Source organism: Eriocheir sinensis, chromosome 15, assembly GCF_024679095.1.
Source record: "Eriocheir sinensis breed Jianghai 21 chromosome 15, ASM2467909v1, whole genome shotgun sequence".
In the NCBI taxonomy this organism is placed as follows: domain Eukaryota; kingdom Metazoa; phylum Arthropoda; class Malacostraca; order Decapoda; family Varunidae; genus Eriocheir; species Eriocheir sinensis.
In genome coordinates this window covers 20,372,048-20,398,204 of record NC_066523.1, presented here as the reverse complement: position 1 = coordinate 20,398,204, position 26,157 = coordinate 20,372,048, and the positions used below count along the sequence as shown (strand labels likewise).

The 26,157-nt window shown below is 39.1% G+C and overlaps 1 protein-coding gene across 8 annotated transcripts in view; it reads left to right on the top strand.

Moving 5' to 3' along the window:
* The window catches only part of LOC126999020 (dihydroorotate dehydrogenase (quinone), mitochondrial-like), a 40,237-nt gene that overhangs the window by 2,291 nt on the left and 11,789 nt on the right, over positions 1-26,157 (top strand). For 3 of the 8 annotated variants that reach the window (XM_050861344.1, XM_050861342.1, XM_050861345.1), the window contains exons 3-9: positions 2,491-2,700; positions 10,063-10,262; positions 12,492-12,689; positions 20,367-20,550; positions 23,245-23,392; positions 24,956-25,115; positions 25,506-25,618. In XM_050861344.1, coding sequence (XP_050717301.1) covers positions 2,491-2,700; positions 10,063-10,262; positions 12,492-12,689; positions 20,367-20,550; positions 23,245-23,392; positions 24,956-25,115; positions 25,506-25,563 — 1,158 coding nt within the window. In that variant the 3' untranslated portion in view covers positions 25,564-25,618. Of the gene's footprint in view, positions 1-2,490; positions 2,701-3,137; positions 3,520-3,540; positions 4,368-6,540; positions 7,465-10,062; positions 10,263-12,491; positions 12,690-18,233; positions 18,450-20,366; positions 20,551-23,244; positions 23,393-24,955; positions 25,116-25,505; positions 25,619-26,157 lie in introns of those variants that run through there. The other 5 variants (XM_050861349.1, XM_050861347.1, XM_050861348.1 and 2 more) reach the window with 5 other exon arrangements.

The window sequence follows — 26,157 nt, the reverse complement described above, 5'->3', positions numbered from 1 at the left end:
TTTAGCCTCATATCAAAATCTGACTATTTCATTTTCCATCTTCATTTGCAAAGAGATATTAACCAACTCTTCAATACAAGTAGATCTTGGGGTCTGTCCTTTTCAATTGGCAAATGTGTCAGAATGAACTTTTGTAGAAGTTTCGAAGATTCACTTGTTCTCTTGCAGTACTTCATAGCTGAGGAACAACAACCCCCCCCCCCCCTCTCTCTCTCTCTCTCTCTCTCTCTCTCTCTCTCTCTCTCTCTCAGTTAGCAGTTATGAAAAAAATGATAAAATATTGAGAGGGGGGGGGGGGCAGTTATGATGTGGCACATATGCTAATCCTGCCAGCCACACCTTGGAGTGACTTGATGAATTGAGAAGACTATAGGAGGTAACAAGGCCCTCTTTATTGTTACACATGCCTTGGTGGTGCCCTGAGAAGCACCACAAGAGAAAGAGAGAGAGAGAGAGAGGTGGGGGGTAAGCTAATCAGCTGGTTGGAGGACAGTGTGTTACGGGAGGGATACTGTCAGGTTCTATAGACTCATTGAGGGTAGGGGTGCGGTGGTGCTGGTGCAACGGCAGAAATAAATTTAAACAGCCGCACACTGTGGGTATTTCAAATCTTACGTCAGTTGGATTTTTTAAATTTTTAATCGATTTTCTTGGATTTTTTATGTTTTTGGTCAGCCAGATTTTTGTCAGATACTTTGGTTTTCCATATGCCCGGGGACCAGATAGTCAGGGTTTTACTGTAGTACTTAGTGCATCACCCAACCCTATGCTATCACGGTTTCTGCTATCGTGATTCATTTTGCCATACAGCACACCCTAAAAGCTGCCATCCTCATGCTAACATAACCTGAAATGCGCTATCATGGACGTAAAACCTGGGATCATCGGTAGATATGTATCACTCGTGCTTTAGGGTACACGGCAGCTGGTTGGTGCTGTGCCACTGATCATCCTTGCTCAGTGATTGGTCGACACTCCCACCATTCTCTTGCTTATTCAGTCAACAGTACCGCACTTGCCCACCTCTGGTTGCTCGTACCCACAACTGTTTTCCATCCGTACGGACAACCGACAACTCGCTCTCAGTTGGGCATACAGGCAGCCGTGGTTGCCCGTAGCCTGCCTCGATGGTTGGAGGAAAATGGCCAGTGTGATACCGCCTTTTAAGGCAGCGCGAGTGATACCGACGGTGGGTAAGAATATAGGACTAAACGCGAAACTCAGGAGGGTACTGTAGAATTATTCATGTTGATTCTTTGTTTCAGCTGTCGCACTCAGTTTTGTAACCAATTAGGCACAGTAGCAGGATGATGGGTTTGTGTTGGAGTGCCTCTGTATGTCCTTCCTTGCTGCTCACATCTAAAACCATCCAGGGTCTGTGGTATGAAATATTAAGAGACACTTAGAGGAGACCAAGAAAAGTATCTCCTTGGCTAAGGAATCCTTTAGTAGTGCATTACCTCCTACATGTGCCGCAGCAGTGAAACTAGCAGGGCGGGATGTGGTGATGTGGATCAAAGTGTGTTTCCTCTTCTGGTACATGGTCAGTAGCATCTGAAGTCACTCAGATGGTCTTGTTTATGATTGAGTACTGGTAATAGTTATTTTTATTTCAGTTAGAATGAGTAAGGAGGGCTTCAAAGGGGAAAATGGGTGAAATTCTTGGAGCTCCAGTACCAATAAACTATGATAGAATTTATTATATTGTTGTGCTGGAAGCTTCCCCCGGCGACCATAGGCCTCTAGAAGGCTCCCGGAGAAACGAGCAAGGGGGCGGGGAGCAAGGCGAGCTGTCCGCGCCCCTCGGGGCGCGGCCAGGCGCCAGGCGGGAAGTGTTGCCAACTCGCATATATTTTTGCTACATGTTCTTGTGTGATCTAAAATATACTGTAACATTCTAGACTGTACTGTTCTGGATATATTAGGAGAAGAGGGCGAGACAGTCCCAGTCATAGTAAGCTAGTGGTAAGTGAAGAGTCAGAGTGAAGTGTACTACTAAGGAAGAATATTAAACTACAGAAGCTGTGCAAAGTGTTTACATATCTCCCTCCCACGGAGTCTCCTGACGGCGACACGAAACCCAAGTAACACGTCCGGCATAACAATATCATAAATATTTTCAGGTAGAACTTATTAATGTAAAATGATCAGAAAGAGGAAAAAGTGTCCCTCAATATAATTTTGTTTGATCATCAATTAAATGACATATAAAAGAAGCATTTTGCATGAGACCTGAGTGAAAAAACGTTACTTGGGCAGTGGTGGTACTACCAACCAGGCACTTGATATGGCAGAGTGAGTTTCATCAAGACAGATTTCACCAATGCGATCTGTGATGGAAGCAATGCAGTTGTGTTGTTGATGCTCTTCAATGGTTTTTACCTTGCCATTATTTGTAAAATAAGAGGCTGCATGCTATATATACTATCAAAGTGCAAGAATGGATTGTATGTAAGATTAGATTTTTTAAAATCAGTTATTCTCTTCCAGAAAAAAATTGGGGACTTGGTGAAAATAGTAACTGGCAGTGCAGTGGTGTTTGCTGGTATTAACATTTACTACCAGAATGAAAAATTTTATGATGCCTGGGTGATGCCTCTGCTCCTCTCCCTTGACCCTGAAACAGCACACACCTTGGCAGTGAAGGCAGCACGGTACCAACTGGTGCCAGAAGCCAAATTAAAGGAGTCCTGCCTTCTGGTGAGTGGTTGGATTTAAATCTATACTTGTATGTAACTCTTAACACCTGCAAAACAAAAGTGTGTATATATATATATATATATATATATATATATATATATATATATATATATATATATATATATATATATATATATATATATATATATATACATATACATATATATATATATATATACATACCGTATTTCCCGCCATATAAGACATACCGGAGTATAAGACGCACCTATAATTTGGCAAGATATATGTAGAAAAAAATATACTCCATATTTTTCATGAGCTTAATGTGTAATCAGTATTACGTTTGGCCACCTAACCTACAATTATGACTATGATACCCTATTTTGCTTTGTGCCCTACTCTGTGTTCAAAGTGTTCCACTGTTGGTTGAAGAACTACAGTGCTCTTACCCTGAGCAGGTGTGACTTTGAAATGGTAAACAAAAGGGTAGGTTGGTCGATTCACTCGCTGCAGTGTGGAAGCGGTAACTTTCGCCGAGCTACTAAGGGAACTAATCACACAGGGATGCTACATTTCACGGGCAATATTGGTCTTGATCTTGACTTTCAGGGGCTGTATACCTACTTTCAAGTAGAAATAGATGTTGATTAATTTCTGTAAATCATATTATGTTTAAATATAGTTATTTTAACAATGAGAAACAAAAATGCATTTACAGTAAACACTTAAGTCATCCACGGATATCCGTTCTTCCAAACATGTATCACAGAAAAGGTCAGCTGACCGGGCCGCTGCACAGTAGAAATAGCTTCAGTCTAGTCCGCCCGTGTAATCGCGGCTTTAACCATCACCGAAAAGGTACCCGGCACACTGGTGACTGATGCGCCGCAGCGGTGTTGTGTGTTTTCTTTAGTGTTTATGCTGCGCCTCAGCTCCCACATGTGGCGTGTCTTCTTGTGCCAGTATGGTTTTATCGCTTTACGTGATGTCCTTCTTTCTTCTGCTTATTCACACTTTCCTTTTCTATTGCATCACTATTAATTATTTAAATCAATCAGAATTTGTACCTTCGGTGTATACCACGCAAGGGTAACTTTGGCATTTTCTGAGTGAAAAAAAGTGCGCATTACGTGCCACAAAATATGGTACGTATATATCATTCTAGGGACATCTGGGAACTATTGTGTCAAACGGAGGTGTTTTGGGTGTTGGTTTCGTACTAGTAACAATAACCCCTAGGCCTAACAAAACCTAATCATCAGCCTCTAAGACATAGGGTGATTTTTCGAATCTCTTTCTTTGAAAAAAACTGCGTCTTACATGGCAGGAAATATGGTAATTCGTTCCTTGGAGCAGTGCCGTCACCTGGGCTGTGTATCTTACAGCCAGCTTCAAATGCACTCCTGGTACCTGAGTGTGGCACTGTGTGTGCAGCCAATGCAGTCTATTAAAGAGGGAGTCTGCATTGAGCGGAGGCTGTAGTGTAACCTAACGTTTCCCACTGCACATCTCACTGATCTCAGCTCACAGAGCACATGGTTGCCAACTTGCTCAGTCAGGAACCAAGATTTTGTTCAGAAACCTGTGCATTTTTATTTGGGGAAATGCGTTCAGGAACTGATTTATTCGAGATGAGCCATTTGAGCACTAAGGTTCCTTTGTTAACATAATGAACGGAGTAGGAGCAGACCATGAGTTTCACGAAGGTTTGCATCATCATGTATCTTTTTGTTGTAATGCGAGTAAGAATGTTCTAACATACCTTTCTGCTACAATAGCCTTTTTTCCATCCCTCTTCAGGAACCTCCTGGATCCACCAACACACTAGCTAGTATTCAGGAGCCTATCAAGGTTTGAGTGGTCAGCAAATAGAGTGTATATATTAGTTATGTACTGTGTACATTTGCATAATAGTCACTGTAATTGGAAGCCCATGAGAAATTAAATATTTTTTAATAATTTGTCATACGGGTAACTGATAAGGAGTCACAATAAGGTCAGGGTATGCATTTTATCAGCTTTGAAATTTTATCTTCTCTAATTATAAAATAATTTAACTTAAACTGAAATAACCAACAATCCAGCCCTGCTGTCCTTACAAACTGATAATTTATGTTTTATTAGTCGTCCCTCAATTTTCACCGGTAGTTTGTTCCCTAGACCCCTGTGTATGGGTGCAGCCCACTTTCTGAAGCTCATCCTATTCATTAGTGGTATTCATTATCAACTATGAATAAAAAAGAGAAATGCAATGCATCATAAGCATTATTACACTCATGGAAAACAGGAGAAAATGTATTACAAAAATATTCTCATGCTTGTGGGCCACCAATACTGGGTGAGATAGAGAGCATCTCCTACGCATGTTATTCAGTTATAGTATGGTCACACGTTGGTCTCGTAATCGGCAACTGGTACCCTTCCAGATACAGGAATGGAATATACATATTCGAGTACATTTGAATACCATATTTGGGTTTATTGGTATTCGTATTTTAATGATTATTGATAGAAATCAAAGTATTCTCATTCGTATACGAATACAAGGGAAAAGTTTTTGTATTTTGCATATAATCTGATGAATACAACAAAATTTATGATAAAAGATAACAGCCATTATTCCTTACACCTCCATCCTCCTGGGCAGACATGTAATCATCTTGTATAACACACGTTCAAGAGCTCATTTTACTGTTGCATTACTATAGAACAGTGCTATAACCAGTTGCCTCAAGAAGGTATTTTCCAATGAAAAGTATTCATGAATGTATTCATGAATACTTTCAAGAAGTATTTGCACTTGTATCTGAATTAAAACCACATAAGTGTTTTCAAATTCATATTCTTATTCTTTGGAATTTGAAGTCTTACTTTCTGATATGTGGACAAAGTTGAAACCTCACGTAACTCTCCCCCATATTTTCACTCACGTAAATCAAGTAATCTGCAGTGCACTTGTTGCCTCTTTGTTATTCTGTGCATTTATTTATTTATTTATTCAGTTTATATTTTATTTTTGCCTCGACAAACCCCAAAGTACAAAACCATGAATACTAAAAATGTGAAGAGTGAGGGATGACTATTGAAATTTTCATTGTGGTTAGTAAAGAAAGTGTCATGTTGCTTATTTTTCATAAGTATGCATGTTGTTGTATACTTCAACTACATATAGTCAATAAAATGAATTTTTGTTGTATTTTTTTTTTCTTCTTTTTGCGATGAATAGTAATGTAGCAATAAGGGAAGGAATGAGAGCAGACCTGAAGAACTGAACATAATGTTAAGGTGCGTCCACACCAGGAATCTTTGTATGTCAACAATGTATCCCAGACGTTTCCCAAGTTTTTCGGGAAGCAGTTGAAAAAGAACGTGGATACATTCAAGAAAGAATTGAGAAACATTGAGAGAGAATATATGTGTGTAATTCACCACGGACTGATCAAGTGTGTGTGTGTGTGTGTGTGTGTGTGTGTGTGATTTTCAAGTCTTGATAGTAAAGTATAAACTATTTTTATATTCTAGTCAAATTTCATTTATATATTTATGGATGAGAGAGAGAGAGAACGGAGAAGGGAGGGGGGCACACCCTGCCCGCTGGGAGTGACCTCCCTCAGGGGTGCGGGAATAAAGACATCCCACACCTCACTCACGGGGAAAAGGGATTGGGATTATAATTATCATTCATTCACATACTTCAATATCTAGCTAATTATAGGTGTGTGTGTGTGTGTGTGTGTGTATGTATGTATGTATGTGTGTATATATATATATATATATATATATATATATATATATATATATATATATATATATATATATATATATATATATATATATATATATATATATATATATATATATATATATATATATACACACACACACACACACACACACACACACACATATATATACATATACACACACACACATGCATATATACACGCGCGTGAGCGTGCAAAAGTTTCTCATGTTTTCCATCCAGGATGGAAATTTTTTTTTAATCTCATATACTTCCCAACTGTTTCGTGGGACCGCCCACACCAGGAAAGGTTGTATGGAAACTCAGCTCTGACTTTTCGAAGGTGTTAATGAGGCTCGTAAAAGGATCTCCGCCTGTCAGATTATAGCAGCAGGCTGATGGGAGCTGGAATGGCTTTTCTGTGCCTGGTATCGATTTGTGGTATTTTGGGAGCCACTGTTCGTAATAGTTCTTCAAAATCAGTGGTTGACCTTCCAAGAAAATTATTAATTAATTAAACCCTGCTCCATTAACTCTCAGCTCTGCCAAAGTAAGTCATTCTGTAATGCTCAACTTTCTATAAACTACCTCACCCATATGCGTTTCCTTGTCTTCTTGCTCTCCAGTGAGTACAATAATAAATAAAACACAGAGGCCATTGCAGCAGTCTCCACACACACCGACATCCTGAGAACAACCCTGAAGTGTGGACTGGAAACTTTATTTCCCGAGGGTATTCAAATGTATCCCAGTGGTTTACTGAAACACTTGGAAAACGTCTGGGATACATTGTTGTCATACTAAGATTCCTGGTGTGGACGCGCCTTTAGTGACATACAAGGGAGAGACATACAATGCACTGGACACAACATTTGTCAAGACTTGGAAAAGAATAGTCATGCAAATTAAAGTTCTGAAAAAATGTGGGCAAAGGATATTGATGCATAAATATAATATCCTTTTTTGTCAGTGTTTTATTGTCATTACAAAGGCTTAGACTTTGAAAAAGGTGTGGAGAGCTTCTTCAGCTGCAGCAGTTCCTGGTATAGGAGAACAATAATGTATGTATTTTCAGGAATCACTTACTTCTACTTATATTGTGTGTCAGTAGTTGTGCTTTTGTAATTTAAATTACATTCACTTGATTTTGCTCAGCTTCAGAATAGGGCCCACTTTTCTTATAGATTTGTTGAATATACTCTAGACTTCTTCAGAGCATGTTTTATACTTTGATATTTGAATGGTTCCCCCAATCATCAGTTTTGTAACTATGCCTAGTAATGTAGAATGCCATGTGTGGTGATGACAAAGTTCAGGACAGTACTGAGATGGGAGCATCCCTCTTTATGTAGTAACATTCCTAGCAAAAAAATATCTATATCTGGTCTTTGTTATTTGTTAATAATATGGTAATTGGAATCTCATGCTCAGCTTAACTCACCTCCCACATCTTTTGTCACAGCATGTATGTGTTTCTGTTTTCCACCTTTCATAAGCTAATTGCTCTTATCACTTCTTCAAACAATCTCTCTCTCTTTATTTTTCTCTCTACTGAGATGTGTGGAAGAAAGGCAGAAGACTGGTGAACTGAAGCATCATTTTCATTTCAAGGACAGAAATTAACTTACAGTTAGACATTGAGATCTTGGAAAATTTCACTTACCTTGGTAGTGTAGTTCATGACAACCGTGAGTCTCGCCAGTTATTTATAAAATCTTGAACTTTCCCCTTTAGAATCTAGACACAATCCCCTACAGTCATTTATATGAATCAACTTTGCCTATAGTCCCGATCTAGCATTACCCACACCTAATTTCCAAGTGGTCTATTATATAATTTACCATATATTGTGCTGAAAATTAAACTTTCAGCAGCTTTGCACTCCCTCCCGTGTTCTCCTCCTAAACACCTTTCCAGTCTCTTCCTGAGCTTTGTGATTGCCTTCCAAGTATGTAGGTACTATATCTTATGCTGATTTTAGCTCTTTTTCTGTCTGTTCTTTCTCCTGATATTTTTCTACCAGCCCAGTAATTATCACACACTTCTTATCAGCTGTGTCTCTTATCAGTGTCTCCCTTGTTTTTATAACCTTAGTTATTTCTTTCATCACTCTTTCCTGTCTTCCTTTCTCTATTGTTCTCGAATCTCCCTTAGTTTACAGTTTCTACTGTCTGAATTTTTTCTTTAACCACAGTGCTTTCCTTGATTTTGTTGATAGTTTCCTTCTGTCTTTTATTTAATGGCGCTCACTCTCCTTAACTCCTTTGAATTGGAATTATGTTTATAAGCATGAAAATGGATCCAGGAAAGATAAGTCTCTCTCTCTCTCTCTCTCTCTCTCTCTCTCTCTCTCTCTCTCTCTCTCTCTCTCTCTCTCTCTCTCTCTCTCTCTCTCTCTCTCTCTCTCTCTCTCTCTATCTCTCTCTCTCTCTCTCTCTCTCTCTCTCTCTCTCTCTCTCTCTCTCTCTCTCTATATCTCTCTCTCTCTCTCTCTCTCTCTCTCTCTCTCTCTCTCTCTCTCTCTCTCTCTCTCTCTCTCTCTCTCGTTAACCCATGTATCCAGCTGTTCTATCCATCTAGATAGATAGATTGATAGGTACAGAGAGAGAGAGAGAGAAAGAGAGAGTTATCTCCCCTGTTCACTGCATTATGATGGCTGCCACACAACACTTGCCTCTCTTCTTTCTCCCTGGCTTCAGCATAAATAGATTAGTCATTCACATCAATTTTCTGAAGGTGACAAACCACAAAAAAAAACAGCTATAAGCCAGTTTTCTTTTATCCTAGAGTAATTTTAATATGCTGCATTGACATGCCAGAGATTGAAGAACTTAAGCTATTTTTCATTCTGTCCTGTTCCTCTTTCATCCTTTTATATTCTCTGTTGATACGTTTTTGTTCTTGGACGTTATTACTGGCTGTGTTTTAGCACCAGTGGCATGTCTTGATACTCTTACATATTGAATTTTGTATCATACAAAATGATGGCCGAGAGATGATTTGGCCTCTGGGCAGGCTAGGTTTCTAGCTTTCTTTGCACAAAACTGATATTTTGGCACAAAATTAAAGTTATGTAAAATTTTAGGGATGTAGTGAAACAGTTTTGTGAATTGAAATGTCACTGAACTTGGTGCTTGGCTTTACTTTGTTTCTTACAGACCCATTATCTCTCTTTCATGTTTCTATACACCTTTTCACTTTTAACATCATAATGAACTGTGTTGTTTTGGATATGCTGGTCATATTAACAATTCCTTTTCATTATAATGGCCTTTGTTTATAATGTTTGTCTTGTCACCTTACCCTCACTGCAGTAGATTTAGTGTATATGTTTTCATGAATTATCCTTTTAGCAGCCATATAGAATGTAACTGGTAGTTGTTTCTTTGTGGAAGTGTTTGGTGTTTGGAATTACATTATTTACCATAGTTCAGTGCTAAGTCTAGTTACATTTTTTAATATTCTAATCATGAAAATCCTAGAAATTTTGAAAGTTTACAACAGTTACTTTCCTTTGCTTTTATTTTTTGAAATTTGAAATTCAAATTAAATTTTAAAGTTTTGATGAATCATAATTTATTTAAGGGCACAAGTTGTCACCTACAAGAAAAATTGATACCTGATGCAATGTGTTGTTTTCTTTGTGTCTGCATCCCAAGGAGTGTCATCTATTCAACATGAATTTCAAGACGCCTATTGGGCTGGCTGCAGGGTTCGATAAGCATGGAGAGGCTGTGGAAGGACTATGGAAGATGGGCTTTGGCTTTGTAGAAGTGGGCTCTGTGACACCTGAACCTCAGCCTGGTAACCCACAACCCAGAGTATTCCGCCTTAACTCAGATTCTGCTATCATCAACAGGTATGGGATACGAGAAAATGGAATCACTGAAATGGGCTTAAGTTATATACAATGATCCCAGGGGCTGGTACATAATGGCTGCTAAAATTTAAGAGAATGACTACCAAAAAGTACTGTATTTGCTGGTGTCGAAGACGTACCCCTATTTTTCGGTGCTGTAATTTTAAAAAAAGATAGCTCTATCAGTTTTACTAAGATGTATTTGTTGGTTGTCTCATGACTTTTAGTGCATGTCTACCATGTGGTACAGGACCAACACCAGTGACCAAGACCACGACTTGGTATGAACCTGCACCATGTTGGAATATATATATATACTGTACAATACACAGGTATACCATACTTTAACAACATCACCACGTGGAAGATGATCTGCTTGCCCTAAAAGTTTGTTTACCACTGGTGAGTCTTTGTGAATCTTTATTTGGCTAGTGGCACACAGCAAATGACCAAGAGCAAGACTTGGGCTAGACCAGCATCATGTGGACTGTATTTGCTATCAGTTCACAGTTGGAACACATTACCCTTTGTTTATCAACTTTTTAGAGTTTTGGTGTTGCCTACTGCAGCACTGCATGTGAAATGCACTTATTTTAAGACCAAAAGTAGAAATAACCACACTTTCAAAAACAATACCCATTTAACATCATATTAAATTATACTAGAGATGCTAGAAGGCAAAATGCACCCATGAACAAAATATTCTGGAGACGAAACATCTCATGCTGCCTTTAGCCAGTATTGGGCTATTCAGGAGGTAGATATGGGCCTTCATACATTTGGCACTGACTGGTCATACATACCATTAATAAATGCCTTAACCTTAAAACCTACAAGCAATGGGGAAATATATTTTTCTCAAACAGCAGGTACCATGTTTGGACATTCAGCACCACTTGCATTCCGAAATCTCAAAGTAGAAAAAAAACGAGTTCACTGGGAAAAGTACCTCTTTGACAGTTCTCTAGGTGGCTGCATGTGGTGGTGTGTGTATAGCCAATACCACCTACAGTTGGGCCCTACAACTAGTGTTTTTCTAACTAGTGATTTCAAGTATAGTGATCGAAGCGATAGAACAGAAACAGTCCTGAGTTTCATAACCAATGATCAAAGCTGCAGAACTAGTGAAAATGTTTCGATTAGCTGGAAGGACTGAGTGGGCAAATTGCATCAAGATGGCATGAGGAAACCTATGGGCAGTTGTGCAAGAAGGGTGGGCACCTGCTCTATGAGTTCAGTTGACCTGATGGCCACACGACATTGTGCAACGTTACGCGATAGAGCTAACAAGTCATGCCAAAATGGTGCCGAAAGTCCTGCCAAATTGGGCAGGGGAGGGAAGGGGCAGTGAATGTACACAAAACACTGAAAATAGATGTTGTAGTTATAAGTGTGGCCAGTTTCACGTCTTCTCCATCTTCTTACCTTCTAGAAATGTTTCATTCCACTATGATTGATGTTGCCAGTAAAGGGTCACCTATAAGAGCTGCATAAATATTGTGAGGGACCTGTTGTGTGAGATGCCCATTTGTTAGGATCAGCTGATCTTCTGTTCCATTTGGGACATCCTCACATGGGGCAGGCTAGTCTACCCAAGTGACTCAGATCTAAGCAAAAAATGCAGTTTTGTGCATCAAATGACTGCCCCCGATGATATTACTGGCTGGTGTAATGCACAATACTTTCAGCTGACTGGCTGAGAGCGACAAGTACAGAGTGCAGTGGACAATTTCTCCACGCATTACAGAAATCTGTGAATTTGGCCCACTTGTTTGTTAGGATTCGCTGTGCAGTGGACCATTTTAAACGCTTTACAACAATTTTTTAAAAATGAATAAATTGTCCAGAAAATGCTGCATTGGACATGAAATGCCTTGGACACTCACATGTTAGATTTGAGGCCACTATATACATGGTTTGTGTACGTGGTTGGAATCCAGAATAATGCATTCATGAAAAGGATGTATGAGAAAGATGAGAGTGGTCAAGACACCATTAAAATGAACTAATAGTAGATGTAAGGTATACTGCAATGGTAGGAAGGGGGGTGAGTTGCAAAAGGGAATATATGGACAGAGAGAACTGGAAACACTTCTGTAGATTTATCAAAGGCAACAACAGGGTATCAGAGTTATACATATATTGATAAAGTGACACTTTAGAACAAGAAAAGAAGCTTTTTCTGTTCATAATTGCACAAGATATTTTAATTTGTTTTGCTCCTCACAGATATGGCTTTAACAGTGAGGGCCATGAAGCAGTGCTGTCACGCCTGAGGCAGCTGCCACCCCCAGGCCAGAGAGGAGGGGCTATCCTGGGAGTCAACCTTGGCAAAAATAAAACCTCAGATGATCATGTGAAGGACTACACTCTTGGGGTCTACAGGTTTGGTCCTGTGGCAGACTATCTGGTGGTGAATGTGTCCAGGTAAGGCATTACTTATACCTAATGCAAGATTTATACATGCACTGAAAAAAAAAATTTGTTCTTGCATTAACACAATACTACAGCATGCACTTAAACATTAGGAGGGAATTGTCAACAAATAGTGGGCTATGAGCTTCAAGTTATCTGCTTATACTAAATCAACTAATCAATAGGTCATGCTCTGGGGGGCACATTGCTTTGCCCCATACTTTGACGCCATTCCAGGTGGTCCCTCCAGCCAAGTCTCCTTGCAGGTCACTTTCCCAACCAAGTAATTCATATCAGGATCCATCGACCTGCTCAAGGCACAAGCTTTGTGGGCACCCTCTTGGGTTCCTCCAATAAGATTGTCTCTTACAGTTACAACTTTGTTAAAGAATGTTAACATTTGTTAGTAGTACTGCATTAATCACTTTACCGCAGCCCCCTGATGATGTAAACAGTGTTACCTTGCAGTACCCAAGCTCCCGTTCCCACACATTTCATGCAAAGTTATCTTGCACTCTTCCTCCCTTGCTGACAGTCTGTCTGCACTGGTAACACTGTCTGCTATTTTCACTCTTCCACCACTGTTTCAGAAGCATAATCTAAGTCACTCATCTGGAGAGTTCTAATAACTCCTCACTACAGTGATCCCTTGTTTATCACGGGGTTAGGTTCCAGAACCCCCTGTGATAGGCGAAAATCTGCAAAGTAGCGACCTTATATTTATTTTATTAGTTATATATATTTTAAGGGGAGAGTCCGGTTTAGATCGGGGGTGCCATATCTCCGGTAAATATGCATGAATCGCTCTGATTTTTATGTTGTGAAGTATTGGCATCATTTACATCAACATTAGACATTGTCCCCATTCTTGTCCCTCCCCCCTCCAACCTTCTAGCGAAAATTTAAAAGCGAATCTCCGTCGTTATTATTGGCCCCACAACCTTCATTTTTCTGTGACTTAGAGACGTTATAATATGAAATGTTTCTTCGTCGTTAGATTTTTCATTTCAGCTTTTGAATTTGTTTTATGATTTTTTTTTTTTGTGTGTGTTTTTTTTTTTGCCTTTTTTTGACCAAAAAAATATTAATATAAAATTAAACCAGACATATATAAAAAAAACAGCGACGATGATTTGAAGAGAAAGTATTCCTCTGCCTTTTAGTCTTTGTTTCATTGAAATCAAGCTAAAACTGGCTCCAAGGTTAACATTAGAAGGGGAATAACTTATGTTTTGAGATATGGGCTGATAAAGTTTATTGATGGATCGCGATCCCGTTAAAACACACTAGGAAGCTTTTTTTCAGGTTTACTATGAGTTTTTTTTATCATCTTCAATCTGCGAGATAGTTGCCAAAATGTATACCTACCAAATATATTTTTTTCACAAAGTCATTTTTTTTATATTTTTGGGGTCTCCAAACCGGACTCTCCCCTTAAGGCTTTATAAACCCTCCCCACACTCTTATATAGTTATATATATTTTAAGGCTTTATAAACCCTCCCCACACTCTTATAAACCTTTCACACACACTTATTGACCTTTCCCACACTTATAAACACTTCCTATACAGGAGGTCCTCAGGTTACGACTGTCTCGACTTACAACATTTCGTCGTTACAACGTGGTCCCAATAAATGATTCTGTAATTCTTGTTTCGACTTTCGATATTTGCTTTGTAAATACGAACTTCGCGCGTGAACTAGTTTGTTGAGCGGGGTGGAAGAATACTTAGAGACAGGACAATATGAGCGTAGCTTACTTCCTTTATCTCACAGTTAGGTAAATGCGGAAGGGGAAAGGAAGGAAAGGGACAGAGTGAGTGATAAAAAAATACAGATAGAGGATGTAAGAAGGGAGAACAAGGAAACAGGAGGAGATAGAGGGGATGAAAACAAGAAGAAAGGAGAAGGGTGTTCGGAGGGAGGGGCAGAAGGGAGAGTCAAGCCAGGGCTTCGGTCAGGACATGACCTGACTCTCACTCCTGCCCCGCCCTCCCCACACTCTTCCCATTTCCCCTTATGTGTGTGTGTGTGTGTGTGTGTGTGTGTGTGTGTGTTCATATAATCTAATGGGGAAGGAGAAAGGGAGGAAGAGAATGAGAGATAAGGTTAAAGATAGGAGGGTGTGAGAAAGGAGGAAACAAGGGAAATGAGTGGAGGAAATGGGACGGGAAAAGAGAGGGAGGGATGGTCAGGTAAAGGTGAGGAAAAAGGGAGAGAGAAAAGGTGTGAGTGGGAGGGAAAGAGATTAAAAGAGAAAAACTGGGAGGGAGGGGAAAGGAAAAGAAGAAAGAAATGAGAAGGAAGGAGAAAAATATGGGGACAGAGAGGGAGAAGAAAGAAAGGAAGTGGGGGAGGAGTAAACCAGGGAAAAGCCTAACGGCGCAATAGGCCGCAACGGAAAAATAAAAAATAGATGGGTGACGTAGGTGCTTATTTAGGTGTGTTCTGACTTACGTCGAAAATCGGGTTATGACACGTCATTAGAAACAGAACTTCGTTGTAAGTCGAGGACCTCCTGTACTCTTAAACACTTTCTACACTCTTAAGCCGTCATAATTTTAACAACATATAAAATTATATTTTTTTATATTTTCACTTTTTTAGGCTAGAAAATGCTTTTTTTACTGCAAAAATAATTGAAATAATAAATATATAAAATACCTATATGCCGCAAAATTCCACGATATAGCCAAAAATCCGCGATACAAAATTAGATATATACAATTTAAAAATCCGCGATACAGTGAGACTGCTTAAAGTGAACCGCGATATGGCGAGGGATTACTGTATCTGTCTTGTAGTTATTATCGTCATCACTTCTATCTGAGGAAGGAAATGCCATTATCTCCAGCAAGCAGTCAAATATTGGTCACTACAGTTGTGGGATCATAAAATATGGAGGATCTTGGAAGGCATGAAGAATAAATTTGGGAATTGATTGGCTATTAAAGTGACTTTATAAGAGATAAGCGGATGTGTGTAATACAGTCACCCCCGGTCTCAGCGGGGTCGTTTGTTTCGGTGATCAATAATTTTGACCCCCCGCTTACGCGGCCCCAGTTTCGGATGCATTGACGCTAAATAGGAAGGCAGAGAGGAGGAGGAGGCAGAGAGGGGGAAGGAGAGAGGAGGAGGAAGGCAGAGTGGAGGGAGGGAGGGAGGCAGAGAGGAGAGGGGAAGGGAGAGGAGGAGGCGGGCAATGGACGTTAGGTTGCTCCTGAGTGACGCCACGTTAGACTGTGACGTCATGCTTTCCTATTGGCCAGCAGCTCACTCAGGGACGACTGCTATTGGTCGAGATTTTCTCATAGCAACATTATCCTAAAAAAAAAATTCACACTGCAGTGTTGCCAGATTGGGCTACTTACCGCAAATTGTTGATTACATATTGTTGTCTAACAAGGTCTTGTCTCATTTCAGTCATTAAAAAGAACGAAAAAAACATGTTTTATATGACGTGTCAGAGGTGACTTCCCCAAATGCATATTTTCCCATAGAGTTATAGTCCCTCCTTCTTGGGTTTTCACATACGCGCCGAGGTCGCGCGCATCGCGCGAAGTCGAAAAACGGGGATGACTGTAGTTCATGTGTTTGTTCATGCTTTTTGAGAAAGTTGTCACCACATGGGGTCTGAAATGCCAAGATTTGCACTCAAGGCTTGGTCAAACACATCAGTATATTAGCCTGGTGATTGCTTACCACACGCATTTCGCTCAGTATCATGAGGTCGCTTACATTCGTGGTATTCACCATAGCTGGGCACGATAACAGAAAACCTTATTCCCAATAACCGATAACTGATAATGGAAAACCTTATCAGTGATAACCGGTATTTGTTAACTGGAGACACGAATATAGGCGATAACCGATAACCGATACCCAATATAAATCCACTATTCCGATACTCGCTAGCGATAAGTCCGAAAGGCGACAATGATACTATATTGATATTTCAAATAAAAAAACATAGATGAATTCAAATTTTCATTATCTGTTTTTTAGAAAACTTACAAAACCTGAAAACCACACGTTGACACGTACTTATTGATGGTAATACTAGAAACGCCTGAACTGGTATTGTGTTTTTTGAGGTCTCCACCGTCAAAAGCTGGCACTTTTGTTTACAAACACTGGTCTTTCGTGAACTGCGCATGCTCAGACCAGCAAGCGTAGACCTGTACAGTCTCACGAAGCTTTTTAACTGTAATTAAGAGTTGCTGGAAGGCTGAATCAGACATACAGTACCACTACCACCATCCTCGCTGTTTCTAGAACGACACTGTGTACGAGTTGTATTTATATGTACAGAGTGTCGTTCTAGAAACAGCTGAAGATGTAGTATGTCTGATTCAGCCTTCCAGCAACTCTGTGTTAAAAAGCTTTGTGAGACTGTACTAAACATGCGCAGTTCACGAGAGTGTAAAAGCTTCTTGATATGGGACACCAAATAACACAACACCGGGTGCCTTCAATACCATGGCATGCTCACAAACGAATATGGAATATCAAATTTGAGGCAGTGAATAATCATTTTTTGGTTACCTCCTTTTACACAAATTATGAATGATATATCCCCTAGTACAGTGGTTCCCAACCTTTTTTTGTCCCATTCCCCCTTTTCCAGTCACCTTTTCACCTGTGGACCCCTACAATGAATTAGGTTAAGCCAGCAAAATTAATTGCAGATTTTTCTGCAAAAAATTGATACAATCATGTAGCATTTAAGCATTGTTTTAAGGATTGTGTACAGTAGTATGAATTTTATTCCGAGATGCATGTCTCCTAATTCCAGAATAATAAATTTTAAAATAATTAGAATATCTATGGACCCCTTTAAATTCTTCCATGGACCCCTGGTTGGGAACCACTGCCCTATTAACTGGCAACCACAGGGATTTAGAGGTGCCTGATAAGCAGAAATTCTGGATTCTTGGAGTATATTCCCAAAGTTCCCCATGAAATTTCATTGAACTTTACATGTTTATACAGGTATCATAAACTTAGAAATGCATCTCTTTACTATAAGTATGTATGTACTTACTGGATGCTGTTTGACTCTTTAGCCATTCAGTGTTGTGCAACATTATCAGTAGTCCAGAAGCAGCACGGGATTGCCTTTATAATATCAACAAAATGTAGCTAACAAGTTCTATCAAAATGGCTGTATTACCCAAACACTCAAACCAAGCCCAAGACCAAGCCCTGCTGGGCAGGAGACACTTCGTAAACAGAGGAAATGTTGTAGTTAATGAGTGTGGTTAGTTTCACTTTGGTTGCAACTGAATACAGGGCAGCCCTGCATCCAGTTGACCTGTTACCTACACAACTCCCCCAGGTGGGTTGGTGAATCCAGCAGATCTGCATCCCAAACACAGCTCCTTCACAACATTTCCTTCAGCTACTCTTACAGGTGACCCTTTACTGGAAACAGCAATCACAGATAAACAAAACACTCGTAGGAAGGAAGATGTAGTAGAGGCGTTGCTGGCCACACTCATTAACTATGATGACCCCATTGTTTACACTGTCCAGCCAACCATACATCCCTCCAGGTAATGGCTCAGCACAGCTCAGTCTTGGTCTCAGCTTGGGAGCCCAGCCAACACTGCCAACCTATCAAAACTTGCCATTGTCACTGCTGCCGCCATCACATAGGCAATCCCACACCTGTTAATGGATCACCGGCAACGTAGCACAACGCTGTGTAGCTAATGGCTCAACTGTATGCAGAGCAGGCCTACTCTGGAAGTGGTGGAACGGTAACACAGGTATTTCATATGATATCTTACACCGGTAAGATACTCTTAATTTTTATGATTTATTTATTTTTTATGATTTTATTTATTTATTGATTGATTTTATTTATTTATTTATTTTTTTATTTTTTTATTTTTTTATTATTTAATTTTTTTTTCAACCATTGACCAGTCAGATATTTGCTGGATACTTGGGTTTTGCAGATACCCAAAGTTTTCCTGTACGTAGCTTTCTTTTGCTGTAAAGTTTGCCCTTTTTCTTCTGACACTTAACTTTTAATGGAAACATTGTCAGAGTCATCCAAACCACTCGATAAATCAGTGCTTCACATATTCATTGCATACCTTACTCAAAATTGAATGAAACAAGTCAGGACATAAATCAGATTCTGTCCCCTAACCAATGTCTGCAACACCCACTGAACTTCTTTGCTGATTGTTGTCTCATGCTGTTTAGCAGCTGTACTGTGCCCTTACATTTGTTAGGTCCAGTACAGTATGTACTGGAATCAAGTATATATACTAATTCATAGTAGTATAAAATTTTTGCCAAACGTAAAGTTACTTAAAGAAAATGGTGAATGCTGCATCGCCACCGCTGCTGTCTGTTTGTTTTCATGTATCAGCTGAGCAACTACTTGTAGTTATGATTCAGTTTTTATTTCCATTGTATATTTTCATCATTTTGTTTATATATTAATATATGCGTAATACAAATAATGTATGCTTAATATAACTTTTTATTATTTTATATTTAGCTTTTTTCATGCTGACCTGTGCAGAACTGAAACCATGCATTAAAAAAACGTGCATATGGAGGGACTACTGTAGTTCATATGTTCATTATATGAAAACTCATCATTCAAAGTTTTCTTAGAACTTAAACCCCATATATGACAAGAACCAAGTATACTATCTTTTTTTTTTATTATTATTATTATTATTATTATTTTTTTTTTTTTACAGTAAAGGAAGCAGCTCAAGGGCATAAATAAATGGAAAAAAAGCCCACTAAGCACTGCTCCTATGAAAGGAAGTAGAGAAGATTGGCCAAAAGAGAGGTCAATTTCAGGTGTAGAGGCATCTTGACCTCTTGTAAGGGGTCAAGTCGTAGACAGGAGGAAATATATATGGAGGAAGGCTGTTCCTGAGTTTACCAGTGAAAGGAATGAAAGAATGAAGGTGCTTGTTAACTATTGCATAAGGGGTTTGGACAGTATAGGGATGAGCTAGAGTAGAAAGTCAAGTGCAGCGGGGCCACGGGAGAAGGGGAGGCATGCAGTTAGCAAGTTCAGAAGAGCAGTCACCATGAAAATATCAATAAAAAATAGAAAGAGAGGCAACATTGCAGCAGAATTTAAAAGATCAAAGACTGTCAGTTAAAGAAGGGGAGTTAATGAGATGAAGAGTGAGAAGGGGAGTTAATGAGATGAAGAGCCTTTGACTGTCCAAAAGGGCTGTGTGTGTGGAGCGCCCAAACATGAGATGCATACACCATATGAGGGTGGACAAGGTCACTGTATATGGACAGCAAATGCTTTGATACAGGAGTCAGCAATAGTATGCATGCCAGATTTGGTATGAAACAATTTACCACAGCATATTAAATAATTCTGAAAATATTGTAACATTGGAAAATAGTATTGTCACTTCCAATAAACTACAACAAACAAATGTAAAAATTTATCTACTTGTATTCTATATTCAAACATTGATATTCATTATAGTACTTCTTACATTGGTGTAGACAAGTTTGTATATTAAAAGTTGTGATATGCAGGCTTGTATAATTGAAGAAATTGGCACAGTATTCAGAAGATTATGAGCTCTACTATAGAGGTTCCAGTTCAGTCATTTCATAAGAGATTGTAGCAGTAAATCTTAGTTGTACTCTGTATTAGTTTCTTTACCCTGGCCTACATTTTGCAGCCCAAATACCCCAGGACTAAGGAGCCTACAAAGTCGGGATCAACTGGAGAAGTTGATTGAAGCTGTGGCTGAAGCTCGGGACAACCTTCCAGGCCAACACAAGCCTCCACTGCTCCTCAAAATTGCTCCAGATCTCACTGTTGCTGATATGCAAGATATAGCTGCTATTGCTCTGCAGGGGAAAGTCAGTTGATATAAAAAATCTTGTTCACATTTTTTATATTAAAACTTTACTCTAATTCCTCCCAGACTTTTATTGATAATCACATGTACCATTAGTTCCTTTACATTGGACCATATAATTGACAGGGTTGCCTATTTTATTCATCCTTTTTGATGTTCATAGTCAAGGTTATCATTGTTTTGTATGGTCAGTAGCTATTGAATATTACTCTTCCAAGGACATTTACCTAGTTGTGATATATGGGAAAGGAGCTATATTTGTACTGTCCCGTCTCTATATCTACTATAATCCAACTTGGCCTTAAATTCATGAATCGTCCTTGCATGGACCACGCTCCTGCCATTCCAGGCCTCCACTGCTTTTTGTGGAAAGCTGTTCTTCTTAATATCTCTTCTAAAGGCATCCTTTCTCATCTTCCTTCCATGGCCTCTTGAGTTGTTTGTATCCCATGTTATTAGATCTTCCTTGTCCACTTTTTCCATCCCATTTATCACCCTATACACCATAATCAAATCTCTCTCCCTTCTCTGGTTCACTGTCAGTAAATTCAACCACCTCTATCTCTCTTTGTACGTTAAGTCTTTTAGTCCTGGAACCTTTGTTGCTGCCCTCTGAATCCTCTCTCCTTCCCTTATATTCATCTTTGTACTCAGCGACCACACTGTTGCTGCATATTCCAACCTTGGGCATATCAATGTCACAAACAATTTCTTCATCATTTCCTCATCCAAATATTGAAAAGCAATATCTATGTTCCTCACCAGGCTGTATATCTCACTTACAATTCTGTTTGTGTTTCTCTCTAGCAACAAATTATCCAATACAGTTCCTACCAGATATTTTCCATTGATGCTTTCTTAATGCTTTCCTATCCCATTGTATGTACCTGAAATTCTCTTTCTTTTTTCCAATTTCCTTCACACTGCACTTTCTGATGTTAAATTCCATTTTCCATCTATGACTCCACTCCCTTATCCTCTCTAGGTCCTGTTGCAGTGCTTGACAGTCCTCTTCACTTCCAACCTTCCAAAGTAACTTGGCATCATCAGCAAACAAACTCATGTAACTGCTCACTCCCTTCGTCATGCCCTTAATATAAATTCCAAACATGACCAAACTTGTGTCTTTCATCATACTCTCATTTTCTTCTTTACTCCCAAGATCTTGTTTTGGGTGGAACATATACCACACTGAAGTCTGTTAGTTCTTCTTCCTTCCTGTTTTACACATACTTTTATCATTCTGGCACAACCTTTACCATAGCTTATGTCGTCAACTCCCAGCAGGTCTTTCTTTACTATTATCATCACTCCCCCTCCTTGTTTTTCCCTTCTGTTTTTCATCCACACATATTTTCCTTCCCCAATTTCTAGGGACACAATTGCATCTCTTAACTTAGTTTTGACAATTCCCATAATGATTGGTTCATTTTCCCTTAGGTAATCATTTAGCTCTGTCTGTGCCAATATTAACCCATTCACATTGATGTATGACACCTTTAGTTCAATTCTTCCCTCTCTCCTGCCCATCTTTAGCATTTCCTCAGCCTCAAGTTCATGACCCTCCAACAGTCTCTTTTTCTCCACCTCTGTTCTGCTGTTGTTTTTTTCCTTGGCTTCTTCCCACAATTCGTTCATTTTAGCCCTCTCTTCCTCACTTAAGTCCTTCCTCATCCATTCATTCTTATATTCCTCCTTCCTTGAAAGTTTCCATGTTCCAGTCAATGCTTTCTCTGCTTCCACTTGCGATCTAAATCTTACCTCTAGAAGTCGCTGTCCTCTTTCCACATATTTGCCAATCCTCGTCACCTCTTCTATCTCTTCATTCATGTTGAACCTCCTTCACCAAATCAACAGCAACCTGCTTCTCACTTCTCTCTTTCTCACTCTGTATTGACAACACTTCCCTTGATCCCAAACACAACAATGCACTTCTTTTCAATGGCATTGCTCACTAGCCCATCCTTCTCCTTAATCACCTTCACCACTGAGACTTCACTTTTTCCTTAATTTGCTGTTCCACAATCTCTTTAAAACTTACTTTCTCCTCTTCCTGCTCCTTCTTCCATTGATCCTGCTTTTCATTCAATTCCTTAACATTTTCCATAATAACCTCCACCTTTTCCTCGTATTTCTTAAACATTACCTCTTATTTATTGCACTTGTGTTTCAGCTCTTTATTTTCTTCCTCCAGCAATATTTACCTTTCCTCCATTTTTTCCACTTTTTCGGCCAGATCATGTGCCATTTTTTCCAGCAACAACACCTTGAAAAGTCTGGAAGGATCCAATGATTAATTGAACTGGGGTTAATGGCTCTCCCTCTGGAAGATGATCCCAGATATTCAGTGTGTGCTCTAACCTTTCTGAAGCCCACTAAAATTTACATTTTCATTCAAATCCAGTCAGCTTTTTGCTTCACCTCTCACGTTACTTTGTTCATACTATACTTTTGTAAATTAAAGTAGAATTTATGTTTCACAGATGTTCAAGGAAGCTGCATTAAATTACCTTAAGCTGGTGCTTGTATAGGTGTTTATGCCAGGACTATTGGGAAACAGAAGCCTTCTGGAAAATGCAGCACTTGTAATCATGTGATTTCAGATTTCAGTGCTCCAAAGTTAATTTTAAGCAAGGAGTTTTGAAACCAAACACTTCTTGATTATAAAATATTTAATAAAGAAAACTTACTCCAGGTTGATGGGCTGATCGTGACCAACACAACTGTAACACGTCCTTCTTCCCTGACTAGCCCAGAGTGTGGGGAGGTTGGTGGCCTGAGTGGTCAGCCCCTCAAGGCCCTTTCCACACACATGATCAAGCAAATTTACTTCCTCACACAAGGTTTGTATAATATAGAAGATGCTGGACTTTTTGGCTTTCAGGTTCCTGGCAGTTATTTAATTTGCATCATTTTGAGGGTCTTAAAAAGTTCAGAAAAAATAAATAAAAGGCTTGCTTATGATTTCTGAGAAGCTCACACAGGGTTGATAATCTTGCAACTAAAAATCATTTTCCTTGCAAACTCTTCATTGTACATTACTCATTTGTTTATAATTATTATTTTTTTTTGTGTGTGTGTGTGTACTTTCTGTGTACAGTGGGACATTAACACAAATTAATAAAAGATTACTGATATAATATAAGACCTTGAATAGTAGCCACATTATCAATTTTAGGTGAATCTTTTTTATTCAGTGTGATTTAAATTTTGCTAAATAAACCATTTCTCCTGGGACTTTTGTAGGAATTTCCCCTACAAATGCCCACAATCTAGCCATGATACACCCTCCTCTATCTTCAGCCTCCCTCCACATGATTAACAAGTCCCTTGCTTCCAATAACTTGTAAATAAAGCTGCGAGGGATCTCAGCTTAGTGGCCTAGTGACACCCGCTGTTGTGGCTTAGTGCCTTCTTGCTTTTGAGTCTTGAACATGGTTTTCCTTCTTGTGTGTTTACACCAAATTATGCAGTAAAGGTAGAGTTGAGAGCATATGCTATAGCTGTGCATGGCAGAAGTACTCATCTCTATCCTGTTGGCCCTTTGAGCCTGTGGTGGGAGAGAACCTAATTACCCAACAAAGGGCCAGTGTAACATCCGGGTTACCTTAGTTTACCTTCCCCAACCATCCAAAAAAGAAGGATGAATAACTGAGCTGCACGCCAACTGCCTAGGCTGGGATTTGAACTCAGGCCCACAGATTCGTAGTTATGGACCCTAACCACTGCACCACAGAGGCGTCTTAACTGATGCAGGATATGGCTTAGTCTTGGTCTCGGTGCACATGTGGCGACAACAACTCATCCTCAGAGAATCTTTGCTTCATCATTCCCACTTTTTTGCCTTGGATTCCTTTTTTTCAGTCCTTCCACATTTTTGTATGCCAACAATTGAATATTTAATATAATTTGTTTCTGGTACCATACAAATAATGAGTTTCTGTTTAAATAATGCCTCAATTTAGCATAATATTTTTTGGTGTTCGTCTCATGTTAAACTGACATCTTACTGTATCTAGTTTTATTAACTCCTTTATTGTTTTCAGCTTTTAGAATTAAACTCTCCAGTTTATATAAAATGTATACATTTTCATCTTTCTCAAATCTCTTATGAAAACTAAAAATATTTATATGACACCTCACATCATATATTTTCCCTGCATTCAATAAGTTTGTATTGTATCATTTGATTGGTTTATAATTTCCTTTTCAAATTTTATTTGGGGTTGTCTTATCCTCTTGTAGTTTCTTGCCCACATATATTTGTCATGTGCCTCTTCACTCACATTCATGTCTCCTGTATATTTTTCTTGATAAATTTAACTTTTCGTTTACTTTTTTGCATTTATTTCCAAACCACGCATCTTAAATTTCAGTTGTGGTCTAATAAAGTTTTTATATCTCAGGTAAAGTGCCTATCATTGGGGTTGGAGGAATTGCCAGTGGCCGTGATGCGTATGAGAAGATTCGAGCTGGAGCAAGCTTGGTTCAGCTGTACACTGGCTTAGTCTACCATGGCCCATCATTGATCACCAAGATCACTGATGAGCTGGAGCAACTTTTAAGGTAAATTATCAACAGATATAAATTGGATAAATTCAGGTTGTGGAAAAAAATAGGGAAAAATTATAGGTGTTGGCAATCTGGGGCTCCAAAAGGTCTTCTCCTAGTAGTGGTCATTACCTCACTTCCTAGAAGGTGGAGTCCATTGCATTACTTATGCCATGTAGCAGCTTAATTTTTATGATCATAACCTCAAATGTAGGCTATATGATAGATATAAAGCTTTAAATATTTTACGGCATTAATCAAGTTATTCACATGCATGTAAGCTTGAGTACTGAGGATGATATGAGTTGCTCCTGCTTGTCAACAATTTGCTGGACATAAGCAAACCAACCTAGGTTTTAAGGCTGTAAAAGTCAAACTCTAACCTTACTCGTTTCCTTCCCACAGACAAGATGGCTTCATCTCTTTAAGAGAAGCAGTTGGTGCTGATATTTCTACAAAATAAGGATTATGGGTTTCCTAGCACTGACTGTCATCAAAACTCATTTCAGGAAGGAGAGGTTTGTAATATATATTTAATAATTTTTCTGACATTGGTATAAGAAATTTAATATCTTTTTACAGTTTCAAAGTGAATCATTCCCTCTTTTCATTTTTGTTTATCAAAGTATATAGTTGCAATGTACAGTCATACCTCAGTTTACAAGTTAAATTCGTTTAAAAATTTTGCTCGCAAACCAAAAAAATTCGCAAACCAAAACGAATTTCCCCAATGCTGAGGGTATCACTCACGGTGTCGGTAAACAGCACTTGGTGATTACTCAACGCTCGGTGCTGTTACTAAGGGTGTCACTCAGCACCAGCACCCGTGGTCTTCTTGGGAAGCCAGTAGTGTGGCCTCACCACAAATTTCCTGCCTGGCCTCGCCATTGAACCATGCCCATAGCCACTACTATTGTAGTGGGAGGGGGTTACTTTTTATATACAGTAGACCCTCTATTTAGTGCATTTCTTTTTAACACTTAAAGCGCGGGCTAGATTTTTCTGTGCCTGGCCTGCCACGCGGGCATATTCACTCAAAAACACACCTCACTTCAAC